Source organism: Leptodactylus fuscus, chromosome 7 (assembly GCF_031893055.1).
Source record: "Leptodactylus fuscus isolate aLepFus1 chromosome 7, aLepFus1.hap2, whole genome shotgun sequence".
Taxonomy (NCBI): domain Eukaryota; kingdom Metazoa; phylum Chordata; class Amphibia; order Anura; family Leptodactylidae; genus Leptodactylus; species Leptodactylus fuscus.
This window is the reverse complement of record NC_134271.1, coordinates 124,625,439-124,647,710: the sequence shown is the minus strand read 5'-3', so window position 1 is coordinate 124,647,710 and position 22,272 is coordinate 124,625,439. Positions and strand designations below refer to the sequence as shown.

The following is a 22,272-nucleotide window of genomic DNA, read 5'->3' as shown; positions in this document are numbered from 1 at the left end:
TCTGCTAATCTTAGTGTCGCTACAGTCCAATGTGGACAAGTCTATTTACAGGAGAACACATTTCCACATTGACTCTGCGTTCCTGACATTAACATCTGGACTGATGGTCATAAATTCTGACTAGTCATCACTGGGAAGTACTCGGGGAAGCCCAAATTTACTGCGTTGTGCTAACAAGAACACAACATCCAACTCCTAGAAGGTTCACATGTTCACTTGTTTAGTCCTTAGGAATAATAAGCATGAAATAGACTCAGGCATCCGAAATATGAATATAATATATGGTGGCCCGAGAAGCCCGCAGACCTGGATCCAATTCATAAAGCAAGTGATAATCCCTCTCACCTAATAAAGCTTAACTTATTCATTTGACGCGTGGCCAACGAGCTCAGCTCAGAAATCATTATGGTAGTATAATAGTAAAAGCAAGGCAGCAACTCACGGAAACTGAAGACCAATGGGACCAGAAACTGAAAGGTTTTATTTACTCGAAACTAATAAATGTGATACATTTTAAATGGTAAATAATGTGAATTTCTAAACTCAGAAAGTAGTTTTCCAAACAAACAAATCCCTATTGGCATAAGGCCCCATGCACACAGGGGAATCTAGGCCGGAAAATCTAGTCTGTGCATCGGATAGATTTCCTGGCCGGAACCCAGTCAGGAGACCAGGACTCCTTGCATCACAGTGATCTATGATACTACGAGTCCCTGCATCTTTTGTGGCTTTACCATCCATATGACTAATATCATGGGGCCAAGAGACCAGAGTCAGGGACTCCCAAAATCATAGATCAGTGTGATGCAAGGACTCCCAGTCTCCTGACAGGTTTTGGGCAACGAAATCCAGCTTAAATATGGACTAAATTTTCCATGGGGCATAGGAAGGTGTCCACATTGTACGTGGGGACCAGCGCTTTCCTCCACAGATACTCAGGACAAAGAGCATGAAGGGATATTTAGGGTATGTCCATATAGAACCTGGACTTTTATTTTAACGTATATCAATAAAATCTAGTTTTAATAACGTCATTTATTTGAGATTAATTAAGTCTACGTAGGTTGTAAATTCTGCAAAAATGTTTCAATGCAGATTTGTTGCAGATTTTGCGGCTGATTTTACCCCATGCCTTGCAAAAGTTAAAATCTGCAACATAAATTGAAATTCAGGAGATTTAGCACCTGCATCACAAGTGAATTTCCAACCTGATTTTTCCTGCGGCATGTATGATATATATCACGTACGGACACACAATTATGCTTGCATCTGAAACTTCTTGAACTGAAATACCTTGAACTAAAATCCCTCCAAAAGAAATAATTGAGTGTCCGCTATTCAGTTAAACAAAACAAGAAGATGGCTTTAAGGCTAGGGTTACACTGTGATTTTGGCTGGAACCAAAAATCATGCTTTAGCTATGTTATATCAAATAATATTGAAAGCGAGTGGGGTTGTTTTGTTACACTCACAAGAAATCCAGCAGGGTTAAAGGGATCTTATCATTGGATATCCTTTTTTTCTGACTAACACGTAGGAATAGCCTTAAGAGAGGCTATTCTTCTCCTATCTTTAGTTGTCTTTTCCATGCCACCGTTCGGTAGAAATCCGGGTATTCTTCGGTATGCAAATGAGTTTTCTCACAGCACTGGGGGCGGTCCTCAGCGCTCAAACAGCACTGGAGGCATCCCCAATGCCAATCTCAAGTGACGCCTCCATCTTCTTCTGGAACATCCTACCCGTGATGTCTTCTTCCGTCCTGGGTTTCAATCTACTGAGCATGCACAGTTGGCTCTGCTATCGGGCCGAGCCAACTGTGCATGCCCGTGGCCATAAGAAAATGGCTGCTCACACAGTAAGCTGGTTGAAGCAGCCATTTTGTTGTGGCTGTGGGCATGCGCAGTCAGCTCTGCTCGAGGCGCGATGGCAGAGCCGACTGCGCATGCCTAGAATATTGAAACCCAGGAAGATAGAGGAGTCGCTGGAGAGTTTTCTGGCAGTGCTGAGGACCGCCCCCAGTGCTGCGAGAGAACTTATTTGCATACCGAAGAAAACCCAGATTTCTACCGAACGGCGGCACAGAGAAAACATCTAAAGATTGGAGAAGAATAGCCTTTCTTAAGGCTATTCCTACGTGTTAGTCAGACAAAAAAGGGCATCCAATGATAGGATCCCTTTAATGAGTATAATAAGCAATGCAGATGTAGATTTCTGCAACTGTAGTGTCAGTCTTGGCAATCTGAGTCATAATGCAATCCCATCCAGTTTTATTACTCTTTGATGTAGCATAGTAAATATGATAGGTGTCATGGGTAACGTGTAGCCTTTATATGCACAAGTGTGCCAAGCCGGACAACTTCTAAAGGGGAATAGTCGTGAGGACTCCATGCACAACAGTAGATATCAGAGTCGGTAAGGATAGGGCAAGTTGGATTTCAATGGCATGATCTTTTGAGCATAGTGAGATCTGAAAAACTCGACTTCTTTAAACTTCCACTTTCATAAAGACAAGTTGGCAAGCTAATACCCACAAAATAAGATCGCCAGATAAGATCTCACTACGGAGAAATAAATCTATGACTCTCAGAGGTAGTGGGTTACATTACCAATGCTTGGTGTCCGTTCTACAACTTCTAAAGGAGTTATTGTATTTCGGAAGGAACTGGTAAATTGTTGCCACAAGGATGACATTTTACACAGCCTTGCTTATATATTATGACATTTTCTTCTACTTTGAACAGTTTCTATATTTACTTTATGTGTTTGAGTAGTTGGAGCGTCGTTATTTCCATGAAGTATGTACTTCTGCAACTCCTAAATCTGTTGTCATTTATTTATATGGAAGTTTTCATGAGGTTGTTGATTTCCTCTAGACAAACACCATAGAGAACATCTTTTAGAATCAGAACATTTTCCTCCGTTCCCTAATAGTGCTCTGAATAAAGGTGACCATACCCCTTCAATGGCTGTCACTCAAACCCCATTTGGCTGAAAGCTATTCCTCCCAAACACTCAACTCACCCAAGTGTGCATGTGATTTCAATAGGTATAGGGGAAAAGTCACTGTCTGATACCTTTGGCGACGGCTTATGTCTTCTGAGAACAAAATGATCAAGCATTGAAATTCATCATTTATAATCTTTCCTTCCCCTCAAGTTTTTGGTCAAGGGAGAGTTGGGATGACCCCATTCATTTAAGATAGCTAACTTTTCTCTTATTTGTATGGAGATTCTATGTTATACGTTCTTCACTAGAGAAAGGAAGAACAAAGGGATCTAAAAATGTAAGACAGATGGCATAATGGTGCACATAATAGAATTGTCTATAAGGGAGGTCAGAAATCATGGGAACTGTAGGGGTTTACATGTTACTCTCACCCATAGTAAGCCCTGGCAGCATCAAAACAAAGGTATAGCACAGAGATTGATAAGATAACGGAGCATAACTACTAGTACTCTATGGTGACATCTAATAGCAAACACACAGACTGGCGACTTTAAGATAATGAAAAACTGAAACAAATGTTACTTTATAAAATTACATAGCATGCTTAAAGGAGTTATCCAGATTCCCAAAATTATCCGCAAATACACTTACAGTAGTAAAGTGAATACTCACTGTTCCCGTGTGTACCCTTTGCGTAGCTTTAGATTAACACTAGAAGTCCCAGAGAGGGGTCATTTGACATTTCTACCTTTGGAACCCAGAGAAGGGTCCAATGACCTGAAGGCTTTAAGCAAACACCTATAATCACAGTCTATTGTTCTGTAATTAAGGCCATTACTGTCACACCACAGGAGGTTGTTTTCCATTGAGTTTAGCCATTTAGTTTCTAGTTAGTTCAATTCAATTCAAACAAGCTTTATTGGCACATCCGAATAGACATTTGGCATTGCCAAAGCTAGTAAAGTGTGTAGCTAGTAAAGTAGTTAGTTCTATTCAGTTTATTGTATTTGATAATATAAAGACTATACATATTGTATAGTTTAGTTTTATTTGAGCAAAAAAGCACTGAAACAATGAATCATTTTTTATATATTTTAAATAGAATCAGAAATTTTAGAGCAAGGTGAGTAATGACCAAAAACATTTGTCTAAGGCAGGGGTAGGGAAGCTTTGGCTCTCCAGGTGCTGTGAAACTACAACTCCCAGCATGCTCCATTCACTTCCATGGGAGTTCCCAGAACAGCAGAGCAAGTATGCATGCTGGGAGTTGTAGTTTTGCAACAGCTGGCGAGCCATACGTTCCCTACCCCTGGTGTAAGGCCTCAAGCACACTAGCGATTTTCCAGCGTTTTTTTTTTTTTTGTGTGCAAATTTTTTCGTGCGGAAAAATCCCAGAGGAGTGATCTAAATGACCAATGGGACTGATCGCAAAAGTAGCGCAAGTAGCTGCAATTTTTTTAGCGATTTTTTTTTTCTGCACCCATTGTGTCAAATATAAATATACAAAAATGTAAATATACAAAAGAACAACTGTTATTTATATGTGATGGATTTACACTATTCAGCGCAAATGAGAACGTAGCCTTACAGCAAAAAAAAGAAACAAAACATTGTATCCATTGGCTATTCTTTCCATGAACAAAAGAATCAGTCAGTTGAAATCCGACTGTCTGATCCTTATCTCCTCTGTTATCACATCTTTTGTCTGGGGGGAGGCAGGAGGACCACATAAACTTTAGATCAGGGCTAGGGAACCTTTGGCTCTCCAGCTGCTGTGAAACTACAACTCCCATCATGCTCCATTCACTTCCATGGGAGTTCCCAGAACAGCAGAGCAAGTATGCATGCTGGGAGTTGTAGTTTTGCAACAGCTGGAGAGCCATACGTTCCCTACCCCTGGTGTAAGGCCTCAAGCACACTAGCGATTTTCCAGCGTTTTGTTTTTTTTTTGTGTGCGAATTTTTTCGTGCGGAAAAATCCCAGAGGAGTGATCTAAATGACCAATGGGACTGATCGCAAAAGTAGCGCAAGTAGCTGCGATTTTTTTTTCTGCACCCATTGTCTCAAATCTAAATATACAAAAATGTAAATATACAAAAGAACAACTGTTATTTGTTTCCATGCTTTTATTTTTGCTCCTGCACCCCAGTGCATGCCTGATAAAGAACATAAGCATTCAGTGCTGCCATGTCAATCATGTTGTAGAACACGGCGACTGGCCATCTCCGTGTTCCTGCACGCACGCTGTACTCCCGCACCATTTGGTCCATTACATCCACACCGCACTTTGTGTGGTTGTATTGTGTGACCGTGTTTGGCTTCCTTTTGCTGGTATCCTCAGTCTCAACCACGCTGTGCATGCTGCTGAGAATGTAGACGGCCTTCTTTCGTTTGGGTGCATACACTGTCAGTGTGGCACCATTGGTTGAAAACACCTGAGTGGTGAATTCAGTGCTGTCCATCTGTCTAGCAGATTGAGGAATTTCCCGGCGACTCTTGTTGACTGTGCCGAGGATAGTGGTTTTCCGGCTAAGTAGTCTTTGTGCAAGTGACAATGATGTAAAGAAATTGTCCGTGGTTACAGTTCTGCCCTTGTCCATGAATGGTTCCATCAGCCTCATCACTACAGTTTTGGAAAGTCTCTCCCCGCTGGGACGACTGGTGTCTTTGCCAAGATATGGGAGGACATTACAGATGTACTTTGATTTCAAGTCGCAAGCCACCCAAAACTTGATGCCAAACTTGTCTGGTTTTGTTGCAATGTATTGCAGAAAACAGCAGCGAGTCTTTGATGGGAAAAGCTGTTCATCAATAGTGATGTGTCGACCAGGGTTGTAGGATGTGATGCAGTTGGTGACAAACGATTTCCACACATCGGAGATTGCAGCAAACTTATCGGTCTCCACTCGCTCACTGCGTGTGAACATGTCATCAAAGCGTAGGTGTTGCATGATGTCTTGGAAGCGGTTTTGGGTCATAGTTGCAATGATCCTTGGGTTTCCCAGGTTTTCTGACCAGCTGTCACGTAGTGATGGAACCTTGGTCCCCCCCCCCCCCCCCCCCGCAAGATAATGACTGAAATAAATGCCATTAGTTCCGGGAGACCCATGAACCAATCCACCTGCTCTGTGTGACGTGCATGTTGCGTAGTCCATTCTTGAATGCTACGAAGCATGTCAAGAGTGATAAAACAGAGGAAGCTCTGAAGGCGACTTCGTCTGGCCTTAGCACTTGGCTCTCCATCTGTAGGGTACGGTTCTATTGGGGTGAAATGGAGACGTTTCCCCACTTCTACTTCATGCCACACTGTGCCATCTTTTGCGGTCTCTGTCGGCTCACTCACCAACCGAGCTCTCTTTTTTGATAGAGGAGGAGTCTCCTCATCTGCAAGATAAATAATTTCAAATTAACATTTTGTTTTGGTTCTAAATAAAAAAGATAATCAGGAAATAGAAATCAGTAATTTGAAAAATCTAACCTGAAGACAGCTCAGAGTCCGAATCCAGTTGAAGGACTATGTCTTCTCCATCTGAGTCAGAAGGGTTGGTGTTGCTCAGGATCAGTTCCAATGCCTGTTGAACTGTGTGCCTTCTCTGCATTTTGTTTATTTATCCCCCACAGCACAAAAGGCTGCATGCAAATTTGCTAAGGTGTTGGGGGATGGGCAGACACACTCAGGAGCAGCTTACATTCGTTTGTTTACTACTCTCTTACAAGACCTGAGGTGGATCAACACCATTGTCCCCTGCAGATTCCTCAGACAATGGCCACATTTGTAAAAGATAGGAACCTAATTGGAGCCATCAGAGTTGCCTGTTTGAGATTAAGGGTCATTTGACCCTCTTTCAGGACTTCAAGGGGGAGCTCGAAATTTCTGGGACTTCTAGTGTTAATATCTGCTGCTTGTATCACCGTCATTCACATACAGTGAATACGTGTACAAACTACATTTCCCATCATTTATCTGCCTGCTCTCAATCTATTCCCCCCCCCTCCATTATCCACTCTGAAATAAAATTTCACGTAAATCACGCCAACATCAGAGGTCATGTGCTGCTGTGATGTTTTGTTTGCTGCCTGAACTGCTCAAAGAAAGGTGTAGTGAGCCTGCAAATAAAACGCCACTCTGAGGTCAATGACCTGAAAATAAATCAGATATATAGTGTTGAATTTAAATAGGATATACACAGTCCAGTCATATTAATGTGGCCACCGCCTACTTTTGACATCAACGTTAAATAACCAATCGCAGAAGGCACGTGTCATCAGCCATCTGGGTGCACTCATCATTGTGGAAGGCACGATGGATCAACACAAGTATGCAGCTATCCTTGCGGACCATGTTCACCCCTACATGTGAATAGTTTTTCCTCAGGATGATGGCATCTACTAGCAGGACAATGCGATATGTCATAAAGCTCGCAGTGTACGTGCGTGATTCAAGGAGCACCAGGATGAGTTTACCGTACTCCCTTGGCCAGCAAATTCCCCGGACTTGAACCCAATCGAGAATCTGTTGGACCACCTCATTCGGGTTGTTCGCGCCATGGATGCTCAACGTGTAACGTGGCGCAGCTGGCCAGGGCACTGGAGTCAGCATGGCTCAACATCCCAGTGACATCATCACAACATCCCCTCTCTTCCTGCACGTCTCTCAGCGATCGGCTCTGCCAAAGGTGATTATTCTGGATTTTTACAGGTGGTCACATTAATGTGACTGGACTGTGTATATTAGGAAGTGTTTTGTATTGATGCATCCTGCTATTTGGCTATTTTGTTTATAAAAACTGGATACCCCTTTAATGCATGTGATATATGTAATTATTTTATATGATAAATACAGAAAGAAAAAAAATAAAGACAGACCGATATAGTCTCTAAAACAACAGGTCATGTATTCTGTAATTCTTGAGTAATTATTATTTTCTATATTTCCAAGTCATGGCAATTTTGTATTTATCATCTAAACAGATATTTACCTAATAAACCCGGCTTCCTGTCCTAATGTCTTCCTTATAGGGGGAAATAACAGATTATGTTTGCTTTTATCTCTATACAAAGTATACAGTAACTCGCCCTTGAGTCAAAATTTGTTTTAACAACCAAATGTCAACGATTATATGAAATGTCCATTAACCTCTGGGTAGTAACAAGTTGCTTCCTACATAAGGCTAGGCATGTCCAGACTCAGGATACAAGGTATTACTTGTTAGATTCTCTGGCATGTGATATTCCACACAATTACACACAGGAACCAAATCTAACCATGAACAATCTGGTCACATGAAAGCAACCGCCTCCCACGTGCTATGGATTAACAAGATGTTCCATCAATGAGATCAGCGAGATATAAAACTTTGAAGAAGACTTTGCATCTCTCCTGACAGGTCTGCTTTATTAAATACTTGTGTTTTCCATGAAATAACACTTTGGAACATCTTTTCTTACTACTCTATGCTGTGCTGTTCACAAACATAAGAATAAATTGGCAGCTGGGTGTTACCAGTTGGGGTGTGTTGCCCTATACACCTCTTTTATAGGGGAATGGTAACACCCAGGTGTCAATTTATTCATACATTTCTAGGAGGAGTAACAGAGGAATCACACAGCACCTTGTTGTATCAAAGGAAGCTGCAGAACATCTAGAGCACTTAAGTACATCAGGCGTGTTGACAGGTTGTCTTTAATAGTTTGTTCTCTTTCACTTTAGTGCTACTTAATGTATATTCTCATTCACCTTGAGACTAATGTATTGGACGTTTTTTAAAATTGCAAATATAACACTCACCAAATTATATATTTGCATATAAGTATACTAGCTTCTGCCCGCGACTTCGTCTGCGTGTTGTTGGCGTTGATGATCCACCTATATTCAGCAAATTGCTGCCGTTGATGGTTTGCCTGCTCTGGCATTTCGGCAGCTCTTAAGTTGTCCTGCTGCTGAACTTGTTCCTCACGCTGTGCCTGTGATTGTTCCGGCATCTCAGCAGCTCGCTGGGACGCCATATAATGAGCGTGTTGTTAGCGTTGATGATCTGCCTGCTCCGGCATTTCGGCAGCACTTAAGCTGTCCTGCTGCTGAACTTGTTCCTCACGCCATGCCTGAGATTGTTCCGGCATCTCAGCACATCGCTGGGACGCCATATAATGAGCGTGTTGTTGGCGCTGATGATCCGTCTGCTCCGGTGGTTCGGCAGCTGTTAAACTGGCCTGCCGCTGAACTCATTCCTCACCCTTTGCCCGTTATTGTTCTGGCATCTTAGCAGCTTGCTGGGACGCCATATAATGATTGTGTTGTTTATAATATTAGCAGGATTAAAACATATTATTTAAGTGGTATTCATATAATCAGAAGTAATAAAAGTACATAAGGGTTCATAGATGAGATTATCCCACAAAAAAGAGGGGCTCAGAGTCTGAAGCATGGCTTATAGGAATCTTGTATAACTATGCAAGAGAGAACTGTCTTTAATATAGATTATCAATATCAGAATGGCAGGGATGCATTACCCAGCATCCCTACTGATCAGCTGTTTGAAGAAGCCACAAGACTATCACCTTCAGCTGTCACATGGCAGGTTTGCAGCTCGGTCCTATTCAAATGAATAATACTAAGCTGCAATAACCAAGCACCGTTGCTATACAATCTGTCTGGTAATCAAAAAATTGCGTTTCACATGTTAATCTCTCCCACAGCAAGCCCTGGCAGCATCAAAACAAAGGTGCAGCATAGAGTTTGGTAACATAATGGAAAATAACTACTTCTTATCTATGGTAATATCACATGGTGAGCATTCAGCACACACACTGGGGTCTTGAAAATGGTGAAGAATGAAAACATACAATGTGGTTTGTATTCAATGAGATGTAGTGCTCATCATAGCACCACAGCCTCGGTAAACAAGCAAATTTGTGTAGGTGACCTCACAGAGCTGATATTACTGACTTATCCTAATGATTGGTCAGCCATTTAAGGCATCAGTTACCAGCCAGATCTGGAATAAGGCACATTATGGGAGATGATATGAAAAATGTACAAACAGTATATACAGTATGTACAAATTACATTATCTAACATGACCCAGGTCTCTCTAGCCACAGAATTTTTTTAAATAATTTTTTTTGTTTTTCTAATAATGAATGAAAGTATAAGCATTAACATGACGTGCAGACAAAAACACTATAAAAAGACCATCTTTCTACCCCTGCTACAGTGTCACCAAAAGTGTCATTTGCTGTCAGTACCAAGAGTGACTCCTACACTCAAGGGATGTCTAAAAAGAGATGAATAAAAAAAAAAAAAAAAAAAGATGGAAAGGGCCAGAATAGCGAGACTCCAACATGGGTTCACGGCTTGGAAGTGCTAATGTTGTTTGTGTGTTCTCAGGAGTGCAGCCTGATCGCTGCCAAGTATTTCCTGGAATTAACAGACAGCTTATACAAGACAGGAAGCAGCCTAATAAAATGTGGTAATGACATTGATGTATCCTCAGGCCACACTGAGCAGCTCATCAGCTACATTTATGTCTTATAACTGTCTATTGGAGTAGCTGCTCTCAGTGAACACTTCAGAAGAGACCAATGGGGATGTCAGGATCTGCGTAATTAATATAAAAGAAATTTGTGGAGCCACTTTAATGGTTAAACATTACATACACATATAATAATAGGTTGCTTCCACTTGTAGAAGTGGCAATGCTCTTGATATACAATATATGTTCATTTGTCTCATATAGAGCCTGTACTGGTGCAGGTAAAAATGGCAGTGACATTAAAGGGGTATTCCCACCTCACATACTCATCAGTCTTCACTGTTGTAAAATCTTCTTTCTTCCTGGTTTCTTGAATCATTTGGTGGGCGAGGTTTCACATGCAACCTGCCGTTTAGCTCCGCCCCAAATTCACATGTAGCTCCGCCCACCCATATTGGACTATGAAGTACAGGCAGCAGCAACTCCATTCTGTGTTACATACAGACACTGCCTGTCTCTGCCATAATGAACACAATTGAATTAGCTAAACTGATAACTAGAGAACAGAAGAAATGAAAGCAGCTCCTCTCCCCTATCTGAGTGCAGGACCTAGGTCACGTGGTGTAGACACAGGAATAGCTAGATACACAGGCTCGCTCCTGTGCACTTAGCCCCTCCTCCCTCCCCCCTGAGAGCAGCAGATACATCACTTGACTCATGAGCAGATAAGTCAGGGCTGTGTCAACAATGAATTGAATAAAGTAAGATAGTGGACAAACAAAGCAGTTTAGCTGAAGCAATGTATTTAGGAAAAGTCTTACATCCACATTAACAAGCAGTATAGATAGGATCCTTGTGATGGGACAACCCCTTTAAAGGGGGTCTGCCAGGTCCAAAATATCTCTCAAACCAATGAAAAATACTCTCTATGGGTTTTTAATAGGAGTAGAAACCCAAGCTTTGGGGCCACCCACTGCCTGTCTGCATTTCTTCATTAGTTTGTGGGCACAGGTATGTTCCCGTTCATACTGAAGGACCTTACTCAGCACTATTATTGGTTTGGAAGGCATTTTGGACCTGACAGACTCCCTTAAAGATTAATAAATATTTATACTGATACTGAAATTTGGTCATCAAATATATGCTTGGTTAGGGTATGTTCACATCTGGCTTTAATTATGAGGTGGATTCAGCGTGAAAATCAGTGCCCGATTCTGCCCCCCAATGTTTCTGTAGAACTTGCAGCTAATTCTGAAGCTGCTTTAGCCGCAGAGTCCATGGCAAGGGTCACCCCGCTGCATCTAACCAGCGAGGTAAAGCCCTGCTTCGGGGAGACGGAAAATAAAGAAGAACGCTTTAAAATGTCACTTAATGTATGAAAGCAAGTCTGCTTACCTTACAATACATCTCCTAGGCGCCAGTAGCTTACTGAACACAATAAGTACAGAAAAATCCCGCCCTAGAACTATCTCTCAGTAAAAAAACAGTCCCAAGACCGTGAAGGGCAAATATACAGAAATAAAAGCCTGTACTTATGTGAAGAAGGCAATGAGGTTGTGACAGAAAGCCTCTGCTCACTCCACCCCAGACCCTCTCCATAGACTTCTATAGACATATGTAATCTGAGACATGTGACTTGGAAGTAGCCAGATAAGGGAAGAAAGAATCATTTCTCACTGATAAGATATATTACAAAGCATCTTAGAACGGTCTGCATTATTCATTTCTGCAAAGTCTGTTGAAGCAAGAAGCATGAAGTCTATGGGGCAGCGCTGCAGTACCAAAAGCTGCTGCTACATTTGGTTTAAACATTACCAAGGGCTGTCTTGGTACAAATGAACTCTGGGAGTCTCGGCATTAGACCCCTAGAGATCTAATATTGACGGCCTATTTGAAGGATAAGCCATCAATAGGAAAAACTGGATAAACCTTTTAACGTTCCGTTTTCCCTTTATCAAATTTGTTGCTATATTGCTGCATTAGGTCTTAAAAGTCACCATGATACAGGCGGGAGCAACGCATCACCACAAATAACTATTTATATCTGTATTGAGGAACTAGTGATCTTGTTTGACGTGTAAGAGCATCACTACCCAAAGTGCTCTAAGGCTCAAATTATGGCAGAAAATAAAGAATATGTACAAAGATGTTACTTCTAAAAGAAACATATGTGAAGGTCGTTTCATGGGATAGAGATGTGTGGTACTCGCCGTGCCTGCGGCTTCCTCAAGGCATGCTGTGAGGCCGGAGACATGGGAAACGAATGAGGTGTTGAGTGTGCTAGCTTAAAAAGCCAAGTCCCAAAGAGTAGAGTGAGGATTAGGAGCAAAATCAAAACCAGCGAACACTTAACGCTCACTGACAGTCCTTGTCCCATTAACCTGTTCATTATCACGAAGTACCAAATTTATTAAAAATGACAAAAATTATGTAAACTCACCATCCGGGTCAGAGATAATGTCCAGAAGAGATTTATCCAAAGTAGATTTGCTCATCAACTTTTCTTCATACTCAAAATATACGTCCAACTTCCGAGCCTAGGAAGGAAGAATCAGGGATCAGGGATAAGTAAAGATCTAGTAAAGTAGTAGCATACAGTAGGAATTTAGAATTGAGTTTGGCATTCACAATAGATGAAATATAAATGTGTAGAGGGGTCCCCTGTCAGCAGATATTGGGGTAAAGGATAGGGCATGCCCAATTCTTTTCCCCACTAGAGATAAGCGGCTCTCCATTGAGAACTCATCTTGTATCCAGGCTAGAGGAGGTTCAACAGGGTACTAGAGGCTCCTTCCAATTGTACAGTTTTCCCCAATAACCGTATCCCTCAAATATTGTAACCCCTTATATATACACATAAGTTTCATTCCATTACAGCTCCTTCTTGGTGGGTGATTTTTGTTAAAGGGATCCTATCATTGGATACCCTTTTTTCCTGACTAACATGAAGGAAGAGCCTTAAGGAAGGCTATTCCTCTCCTACCTTTAGATGTCTTCTCCACACCGCCGTGCGGTAGAAATCCCGGTTTTCTTCGGTATGCAAATGAGTACTCTCGCAGCACTGGGGGCGGTCCATAGTGCTTAAACAGCACTGGAGGTGTCCCCAATGCTGCGAGAGAACTCTCCAGTGCCGCCTCCATCTTCTTCTGGAACGACCTCACCCTGCGTCTTCTTCCGTACTGGGTTTCAATCTTCTAGGCCTTGGGCAGAGCCGACTGCGCATGCCCGGGCCACAAGAAAATGGTAAGCGGCCATTTTCTTGTGGCCCGTATTGCACAGTTGGCTCTGCCCGAGGCTTAGAAGATTGAAACCCAGGATAACTCATTTGCATACCAAAGAAAACCGAAAAGCGGCGCTGAGAAGACATCTAAAGGTAGGAGAAGAATAGCCTTTCTTAAGGCTATTCCTACGTGTTAGTAAAAAAAAAAGGGTATCCAATGATAGGATCCTTTTAATGAGTATAATAAGCAATGCAGATCCCCTTGAATCCAATTTTTTGCATGCAATTTGTAACTTAGCTGAGAACAGAACATTGAAGAGACTACAAATAGCAGTAGTCCTGGTTGTAAAGGAATAGAAAACAAAGCTGTATAAAACCCAGGAGAGCAGAAAGTATAATGGCTAACATATGATTTGAGTTCTTTCAGATCCAATAAATATTTTAATTGCATGCACTAAAATGCAGATCTTTCAGAAGAAATCGATTTACTTAAAAGAGACCAATATTATTATATGTATTTTTTTTATTGTTATTATTAAAACCCCTTTCTGCCTTAGTACATTACGGAATTCCAAAGAATTTCCCAACCAGGTTTCATTCACAGATACCATATTACAAAATGGGCAAAACCTTGAAACCAGCACAAACAAAGTGATCAAATGTCTACTAGACCATATGGTTTTAGGACATAAAAAGTTGTGGAATTCTTTTGGCAGCTGTGGTTTGAGTCCTCATAATATGTCGCTTTCTTGCCAATACACTTGATGAGAGAGAGGAGGTTCTGACCTCCCAAGTATTAATGGTACCACCTAGGATCTATTTTACCAGTCTAATGGGGACATAGAATAAAAAAATGTATGTCACAGTGGTTAGCACTGTTGCCTTGCAACGATGGAGTCCTGGGTTTGAATCCAGCCAAGGACAACATCTGCAAGGAGTTTGTATGTTCTTCTCTTGTTTATATGGGTTTCCTCCGGGTACTCCGGTTTCCTCCCACACTCCACAGACATGCTGAAAGAGAATGTAGATTGTGAGCCCTATATGAGACGGTGTTGACAATATCTGCAAAGCGGTGAAGAATATGATGGTGCCAGTGGCGTAACTAGGAATGGCAGGGCCCCGTGGCGAACTTTTGACATAACCCCCCCCCCCCTTCCTGACCGACACCGAAGACCTTGACTGACCGACCCCCCGCTGCATTTCTGCGTGCTCTATTATGCCCCATAGTGGCCCCAGTACACAGTATTATGCCCATAGTGGCCCCAGTACACAGTATTATGCCCTATAGTGGCCCCTGCACACAGTATTATGCCCCATAGTGGCCCCTGCACACAGTATTATCCCCCATAGTGGCCCCAGTACACAGTATTATGCCCCATAGTGGCCCCTGCACACAGTATTATGCCCCACAATGGCCCCTGCACACAGTATTATCCCCCATAGTGGCCCCAGTACACAGTATTATGCCCCATAGTGGCCCCTGCACACAGTATTATGTCCCATAGTGGCCCCTGCACATACTATTATTGCATTGTGGCCCCTGCACACAGTATTATGACCATAATGAACACCCATGAACAATTATTATACTCTGGGGTCTTTTCAAAATCCCATTCTGGACACAATCTGTAAGTATGGAACTCTAGGCATTGTACACCGTGGCATTTTATAAGTCGATGTGGACTCTTTATGACTACTTGGTACAAATATAGAAAGCAGAATTCTAGTGACAGGCTCATCCATTAGGTTTTGTTCACACCTGCACTGGAGGTCAATTACATATGGGTGCAAAAATAGTTGTGCATGCGGTGCTATTTTTTTAAAAGCCAAAATGACGGACCCTTTAGCCGTAGACTCCTGTCTAATCATTGGGGGTCTGACATTGTGACCTCCACTGATCATGAAGTGCTGGAGTGTCTGCACTCTGAGACTTTTCATTGGAACAAATTTGACTATGAAAATAAACACCCACGTACCAAAAGTATGCCGAAAAATAAAACTGCACTTGTACAACAATTTACTTTTCATTCCAGTAGTAAATGCAGTCCACAAGAAAATGCTAATACAGGAACCACAGAATAGCAAGTAACCTGGAATTTACATAGGAGATCTAGCACCTGGGAGATCACATACACCTCCTTCTTGTCCCTTCAGCCATCCCAAGACAGTAGGTAACAGGCAGAAAACCTCCTAGGGAAGATTGATTCGCTTCAGGACGCGTCGTCTGATATATCGATCTCCGGTCTGATGGACTGGCATCATCTACTACACTACAAAGAGGAATGGGTTTGGCTGTCCCTTCTCTGTTTTTGGTGGAGAAGATGCGGGTGAATACTAACAGCTGCTTCAGCCAAGGATAAAGACAGGGGCTGTTTGTTGAAATCTTTCAACCTGCCGGGGTGTTATGAGACACAGACACTGAGTCAAAGCACTGACTTAATCACCCGACGTGCCAGCGAGCTGCCAGTATACACCAGAGGAACTGATTGATGGTCAGTTTCCTTAGGACGATGCTAAATGCAGATGGAATATGAGCAGCAGGGACAGAGATCACATATCACGAGCAGCACATGAAGGCTTCAGAGTCCCGGCCAAGAGAATCTACAAGCACATTGCTGTGTGAAAGTGTCGGCATGAAAAAGTGGCTAAACAGGCAGCAGTCTTAATTCACACAGCTCACCGTACAATTAATTACAGTATATGGAGCTGATACATAACACGCTAAGTCGATGATGAGAGGCTCTAACAAAGAGCGCTATTCACAGGCCTGGAGCGTATCACCAAAGTACAAGTCAAAATATTGCCTCTCAGGTTCTAATCCTTGGAATACTTTGTCTTCTAACACATATTTCTATTTTTTTTCAGATGCCACATCCAGCTACCTCCGCACTTTCGATAGACTGTAAGAGGACTATACTATGAAATATCTAAAAGGGGCTGTACGTCAAATTAAATTGATCCCCTATCCTGTTGATCACAAGAATGGGGTTCCAAGTTCCCCCGTTTGAAGAAAGTGGTCGTAATGCAAGTGCTGCTTCTTTATTCAATTTTTAGGGGCCGTAGAAGACAGCTGAGCAGTGTACTTGGCAATCCGATAGAAATGGATGGAGCGGCAATGTGTCTGCCACATCAGACCCCCACCGATCAGACGCTTATCTGATATCCTTTCTGGCAATGTTCTTTAGCTGACAAATCATTGTAGAAAAAAAGACATTTGGCTAACTAGTGAACAAAAAATTTCAAAGCATGTCATCCTTCTTACAAGCTATACCACTGGTGGAATAAACCAAGGCTATGAAGTCAGTAAGCCATACCACTCCGACTTTAGTATTTTTAAACAGCCCGACTTTGACTCCTTTACAAATGGCCAACAGCCATTAGTAAAATACTCTCATTCAGGAAAATGCTAATGACTGAATTCCTATGAAAGTAAATAAGTAACAAACTATACTTCTAATTAATGATACAATATTAATAATTGTATTCTATAATTAAAAGTAATCATTTCATTTTAAAGCAGATTCTACCCAAAACTGGTCCCAGCTCTGACCCCAAAGCCCTAAACTAAATATTGTTAAAGAGGTTATCCGATTTCTAACGTTGAAGGCCTATCTTTAGGATAGGCCTTTAATATTAGATCTGTGGGGGTCTGACATCCAGGACACCCCCAGATCACTGGTACCCAGACAGTGCGACTCTAGGTATTATTGGCATACCACAAGCCATGCTGCTCACTCCCCATATAAACTGTAGTGTAGGTACGGCAGTGCTGTCCCATTGAAGTCTATGAGGCAATGCTCCGGGACCTACACTTGACGCAACAGTTTGTACGGTGAGTGAGCAGCGTGGCTCGCAGTTTGTAAACAATACCTAGAACCTACTGGCGATCCATTGGTGTCCCGTGTGTCAGACTCCCACAAATCTAACGTTGATGGCTTATCCTAAGAAAAGGCCATTAATGTTAGAAACCGGATATCCCTTTTAAATTTCACCCTTTAAATCATCAGTTATGGTTGAAATCGTCCAGCAATGATCTAGCAATAAAGCAATGATCCACCTAAAACACATTTTTTCCTTACGATACCCGCACCCGGTTGTCACACTCTGCACTTCTTTTTTGTATACTGTACTCAATGCCATGCTATTTGCCATCTTTATCATTAGCTTTTATCCAGCTTTCTCTGTGCTTTGCCATTAGTCCCATTATGTCTCAAAACAATATCCCATAGGCAGCTAGAGACATTACCGTCTTTTCCTCGATCTTCTCCTATATAAACTAAGAGACTTCTGTACACCACTCTTAATAAAGTTCATGATTGACATAAGATGCACCTGAATTATTAAGAAGCTATCACTTCTTAATAATTCAGACGTATACCTGTACGCTAAAGCTGAAATCTATGCCAGACAGAAACTGGTACAATACACATTAGTGTTCTTGTCTGAATAACCAGATTTGTCAGGGCAAGGTGTCTCCAGGCTCTGCACATTTTTGTAAACGTGTCAACTAGGACAAAGAAAGGAACAATGTGGTGAATCTTTGATTCGAGAAAAGGATGCAAAGCAAAGTTGTGCCACATTTGCACCCATCTATGCAGAAAACTGTAAACTCCCCCTATAAGTATACAGTTAGGCGGCAAAATTGTCATCTTCTTCATTATATCTATGTGACAGTGTAAAGTTTATAATCATGTAATGTATGAAAAACATTGTTATCCTTAAAAGCTGAATGCTAGAAACAGTCGCTTATGCTTGAAACTGGTATAATGTTATATGATAAGATGGTGCCTGCATCCAGGATGGGTGCAAGAAAAACAAATGCTTGGCTTGCTGCCAGGAGACGACTCCCCAAGGTTACTACGCGGGACCGGGAGTAGCTGGCTATATATGGCACTGCCTAAACTTTTTCTGTTTTCTATTAATTCTATTTCTTTTTAATAAAAAAGGTGTCAGCATACATTCATTAGCTGAGAGATACGAATACCAACGCAGAGTGGTGTAACTTCTTTAACGCCTGGCACTCAGCCTAATTAATTAGAACGACGACAGTTACCCCGGATTACTGGTCATTTAGTCATAAACAAGACTCTGACCTTATCAACAGGAGCTATCTACCCATCTGTAGTAAGTATAAACGGAGTAACTGTCGCCCTCCTTTGGAGAATTAATGTGCAACTGTCCAGACAGTTTTATAATATAGGAAGTTTTGGTGCTTAAGACTGTGAATTCTGGGGAGGACAGAAATACATGTCATTGGGGCAACACGGTGGCTCAGTGGTTAGCCTTGCAGCGCTGGAGTCCTGGGTTCGAATCCTGCCAGGAACAACATCTGCAAGGAATTTGTATGTTCTCCCCATGTTTGTGTGGATTTCCTCCCATTCTACAAAAACATACTCGTAGGAAAAAAAAATGTACTTTATGATCCTTATATGTGACTCCCCATCTACAATAAAAAAAATAAAAATAAACAGGAGATAATAAATGAATGACTAAATAAGGTAATACTAGCTGAAATATAAATATTGAGGAAAAAAGTTGCATAACGAACAAAAATATTTTCTACCAGAGTGTTATTTTAATGTCTCCTATCACTATGAAAGAAAATTCCGGGGTCTAATGTATTTTCTACCATGTGAAATTTCCACGAATCTGAAATCTGTCAAACTTTGTACAAGAAATTTCTCAGCTCATCAGTTACATACAGTTAACTGCATGTATAGGCAAAAAAAATCCTTGAGGCGCGGAGCATTTTCTGTACAGTTTGCTGACAAGGTAACATTAAACATCTGGAAATGCTGGAGAGAATAGCACAAACCACATGTAAGTGCTAAACGTAAGATTAGGCCCTATAGATTTCCTTTAAAGGAAGATTATCAAAAGAAGTTTAGCACGGAAGCCAGTTCTCTTACGGGATAAGGTTCTCTTTCACAATTGAATTTTATTTGCCAGTGTCTGTCATGTCCATTTCTGAATCTGTCACAATAGACCGACTGTTCTGACTTTTGAGGGTATGTTCACATGTCTGATTTGCACACTGCAAATTCGACGCATATTTTATTACAAGATATGAAGTAGATATCTGAGAACAAGACTTGTTTGTCTGCTGAAGAAGGGCTGTGAGTGTGCAGCAGATCCACATAAGGATGAGCCCCATTGTCATACATGCCATGTACACTGAAAATGGCAGCTTAACTTCATACTACACAGTCCAGTCATATTAATGTGACCACCGCCTACTTTTGACATCAACGTTAAATAACCAATCACAGAAAGCACGTGTCATCAGCCATCTGGGAGCACTCATCATTGTGGAAGGCACGATGGATCCACACAAGTATGCATCTATCCTTGCGGACCATGTTCACCCCTACATGTGAAATGTTTTTCCTAAGGATGATGGCATCTAGCAGCAGGACAATGCGACGTGTCATAAAGCTCACAGTGTACGTGCGTGGTTTGAGGAGCACCAGGATGAGTTTACCGTACTCCCTTGGCCAGCAAATTCCCTGGACTTGAACCCAATTGAGAATCTGTGGGACCACCTCGATCAGGTTGTTCGCACCATGGAGGCTCAACCGCATAACCTAGCGCAGCTGGCCACGGCACTGGAGTCGGCATGGCTCAACATCCCAGTGACATCATCACAACATCCCCTCTCTTCCTGCACGTCTCGCAGCGGTCCGCTCTGCCAAAGGTGCTTATTCTGGATTTTGACAGGTGGTCACATTAATGTGACTGGACTGTGTATTATTCTATACTAGGGCTGGTCGATTTTACAAAAGAAAAATAATTCAACCCTAGGGAAAATTTTTGATTTGAATCTTGATTTTCTTATTTAGAAATAACACAAACAAATAAGTATAGTTGCCAAATTCTGACACAAGTACCGTATATACTCGAGTATAAGCCGACCCGAATATAAGCCGACCCCCCTAATTTTACCACAAAAAATTGGGAAAACTTATTGACTCGAGTATAAGTCGAGGGGGGGGGGGGGGGGGGGAAATGCAGCAGCTACTGGAAAAATTCAAAAATTAAAAAGGTCTGAGTTTTTGGGTGCAGTAGTTGCTGGGAAAGGGGAGGGATGTTTTGGTTGTCTGCCTGCCCCTTCCCTGAGCTTGAGGACTGCTTTTTTTCCCCCACTTGGAATTCAGCCTGGCTGAATATAGGGGATCTGCAGTGCTCCTATTAACCCCTTCCCGACAGAAGAGAAGCACTGCAGATAACCTATATTTAGTAGATCAGACACTTTCAGACACAGGGATACCTAATGTGTATGTGTTTCACTGTAATTTTCTACTTTTGTGTCTATTCTAGTGATTTACAACTTTTAATTTTTTTTAAAGCTTCTTTTTTTCCCCCCACTATTTTATGGGAGATTCTATACATTGATATTGCTGCTGGTCATAGACCTCCCCCTTCCCCTATAAAAAAAAAAAAAAAAAAATTATATATATATATATATATATATATATATATATATATATATATATATATATATCGTATTTTACGGACTATAAGGCGCACTGGACTATAAGGCGCATTGCCCATGAGCGCCTTATAGTCCGTCTCGGTTCATATATAAGGCGCACCGGACTATAAGCCGCAGTCCGGTGCGCATTATATGTTCTTGAAAGCGGCGGCAGGCAGACTTTGCCAGCAGCCGCTTAACCCCCCGCGTGCCAGCCGCTTCTATTGGAAGCGCTCGGCAGGCGAGGAGGGGCTCTATCAGCAAAATCATGCTGATAGAGCCCAACCGTAATGTTGAGAAACTTACCGAGCGGTGCAGGGTGGGCGGGCATTCAGGCCTCCTCTTCCTCCGATGTTCCGTCCTCCTCCTCCGCCGCTCGCTGATAATGGCCTGGGCTCATGCGCAGTAGTAGAAGCATTATGATATTGCGCATGCGCCCCGGCCATTATCAGCGAGTGCCGGAGAAGGACGGAACATCGGAGGAAGAGGAGGCCTGAATGCCCGCCCGCCCTGCACCGCTCGGTAAGTTTCACGTTCTGTTTCAGCGTGACAGCAGGGCTGCCGGACACTTCCCATTCATTTCTATGGGAGCCGGCATGCCAGCGCTCCCCATAGAAATGAATGGACTGCTTTTTTCCATTCATAGAGCGCTCGCATGCCGGCTCCCATAGAAATGAATGGGAAGTGTCTGTCCATTCATTTCTATGGGGAGCGCTCGCATGCCGGCTCCCATAGAAATGAATAGGAAGTGTCCGGCAGCCCTGCTGTAACGCCGGCGTGTACTGCTGTGATACACGCCGGCGTTCCGTACTGTGAATGCACCCTTACGGTGCCTTTTATGTATGTATGGAAGCGGCACGCAGACTTTGCAGCCGCTTCCATCCATATATAAGCCGCACCGGACTATAAGCCGCACTTACGATTTCTGAGGAAATCGTAGGTTTTATGTGCGCCTTATAGTCCGGAAAATACGGTATATATATATTATATATATATTTTTTTTTTTATTTTTTTTTTTTTTGCTGACTCGAGTATAAGCCGAGGGGGGCTTTTTCAGCACAAAAACTGTGCTGAAAAATTCGGCTTATACTCAAGTATATGCGGTAACTTTTTTTTGTTTGCGACAGTCCACAGAGCCATGTAAGGTGTCCTTTTTTTGCAGC

General features: G+C 42.2%; 1 protein-coding gene across 1 annotated transcript in view; it reads right to left on the bottom strand.

Moving 5' to 3' along the window:
- The window catches only part of SCFD1 (sec1 family domain containing 1), a 74,138-nt gene that overhangs the window by 17,729 nt on the left and 34,137 nt on the right, over nucleotides 1-22,272 (bottom strand). The window contains exon 15 of the mRNA XM_075282991.1: nucleotides 12,859-12,955. Coding sequence (XP_075139092.1) covers nucleotides 12,859-12,955 — 97 coding nt within the window. The remainder of the gene's footprint in view (nucleotides 1-12,858; nucleotides 12,956-22,272) is intronic.